General features: G+C 33.3%; 1 protein-coding gene across 1 annotated transcript; it reads left to right on the forward strand.

The window, feature by feature from the left end:
- The first annotated feature begins 1,081 nt into the window (after positions 1-1,081).
- On the forward strand, positions 1,082-1,802 carry LOC133806113 (uncharacterized). Its single transcript, XM_062244246.1, has 2 exons — positions 1,082-1,219; positions 1,335-1,802. The coding sequence occupies exons 1-2, from the start codon at positions 1,082-1,084 to the stop codon at positions 1,800-1,802; spliced, it is 606 nt and encodes a 201-aa protein (XP_062100230.1).
- Positions 1,803-2,264: the final 462 nt, after the last annotated feature.

Consider the following 2,264-nt stretch of genomic DNA (forward strand, 5'->3'; position numbering starts at 1 on the left):
ATATCATTATGGAAGACCACAGGCAGGCTAATTGCAATGTCATTGGGAAACTAATAAAATCAAAATGCATGTCAATAAAGAGAGTACACACACCACATGACATAATCAACGACATGCTAGATGATTATGGTGTTTCAATAGGGTACCAAAAAGCCTGGAGAGCAAGAGAAAAAACTTTAGAATTGGCAAGGGGAAACCAAGATGATTCATACCAAAAACTTCCCATCTACCTTCACATGCTAAAAGTCTCGAACCCAGGTACAATAACACACCTGGTTACAGACAATAAAGATCACTTCAAATATATGTACCTAGCATTTGCAAATTCCATCAAATGATGGAAACACTGTAGGCCAGTCATTGTGATAGATGGAACTTACTTGAAGACATCATTTGGGGGAACTTTATTCACTGCTTCAACAATGGATGCTAACAACAACATATTTCCATTAGCCTTTGGAATAGGAGACTCTGAAAATGATTCATCATGGTTATGGTTTTTCACAAAGCTAAAGGAGACATATGGAGAAAGAGAAGGTATTGTTTTCTTTTTTATATTCTTATTGAAACAAACTAAACACATAAAATTATCAGTTTAATAATAATCCAGCAATAAAATAGAAAAAACAGTGTAAAAAAAAATAACAGTCATATAAATTAATGAAACCAGTTACTCAATTAGGATAGAATAACCAGTTACTCCATTGTGATTTTGCAAACAGGTATGGCAATCATTTTAGACAGGCACAAAAGCATAGAAAATGATGTAGACGATGTATACCCAAAAGCTTTCCATGGAGCATGCATATTCCACCTGTTAAACAACATCAAAGTCAATTTCGGTGTCCATGGGGAGGACCTAAGCCTAAACTTTGTCAAAGCAGCAAAGGTATACAGGGTACAATCATTTGAGCACTACATGCATGAAATGGACAAGATTGACACTCGCACAAGACCGTATTTACAAAAAATTGGATATTCAACTTGGTCTAGATGCCATGCTCCAACAAGAAGATATACAATGATGACATCAAATATAGTCGAATCAATAAATGTTGCATGAACGCTGCCAATCACTACAATGATGGAAGGCCTTCAAAGTTTAGTTCAAAAATGGGTATGGAAAAATGGTAACGAAGCAAACAGAACATTCACACAAGTAACAACAGATACTGAAACTGTGCTTAGAGAAAACTTTATTCGTGCCATTAAATTTCAGGTACCTGACATATATTGAGCACTGAATATTATTTACCAAAACTTTCAGTAACCAGTTACTAAACAATATCACAGTATCCAGTTTCTAACATGTATTCCTCTACTAAAATAAACAGGTCTTCCCAGTAAACACTATACTGTACCAAGTTGTGGTTGAACAGAAAGGAAATTTTTTGGCCAACCTAATGGAGAAAACATGTGAATGCAAAAGGTTCCAACAAGATGAAATACCATGTGCATATGCAATAGCAGTATTCGCCAAAACACGGCTGAAAACATATGATTATGTTGTTGATTACTACAAAACTACAACTATGAAAGCAACATATGTGTCAATTGTTCATCCATTGCCAAATGAAAGCAAATGGACACTGCCAGAGACTTTAAACAAAATTGTCCTACCACCAAAATCAAGAAAACCACCAGGCCGCCCTAGAAGGAAAAGAATCAGATCTAGAGGAGAACCAAAGGTGCAGATAAAATGTGGAAGATGCGCGCATCCAAGACATAATAGAAAAACATGCAGGAATGAACCAATCCCAAAGCAGCGAAACCCAACAAAGTCAAAGAAAATAGACAAATAATTCTCTAAAGAATAGATATACTACAATTTCAATAATTTCAATTGATGTAATAAAATTATATATCCTAATGTTTTCTACTTCAATAAAAGTACAAACTTTTTAAGCATTTTACATTTTATAAACTTGATACTCAACTTCATGGTTCCAAACACAAGATATTCAAAATCTGAAGACTCAAGTACCTGGTTACAACACATATTATAGAAAGAAAAAAACAGATACTATAAGTAAATTTAACAAACGACTATATATACATGAAACCAACGATTTAAAAACATAATTATATAATCACAATTTTTAAAAAAAAAAAACATAAATATTATAAACTTGATACTCAACTTCCTGGTTCCAACACAAGATATTCAAAATCTGAAGATTCAAGTACCTGGTTACAACACATAAAATAGAAAGAAAGAAAAAAAAAGGCAGTTACTATAAGTAAATTTAACAAACGACTATATA

Source organism: Humulus lupulus, chromosome X (assembly GCF_963169125.1).
Source record: "Humulus lupulus chromosome X, drHumLupu1.1, whole genome shotgun sequence".
Lineage (NCBI taxonomy): Eukaryota > Viridiplantae > Streptophyta > Magnoliopsida > Rosales > Cannabaceae > Humulus > Humulus lupulus.

Excerpts from the sequence above, each read along its gene's own strand:
- LOC133806113 (XM_062244246.1), top strand. The coding sequence starts at position 1,082 with ATGATGGAAGGCCTTCAAAGTTTAGTTCAAAAATGGGTATGGAAAAAT. Across the intron at positions 1,220-1,334 it reads TTCGTGCCATTAAATTTCAG|GTCTTCCCAGTAAACACTAT; the intron begins GTACCTGACATA and ends TAAAATAAACAG.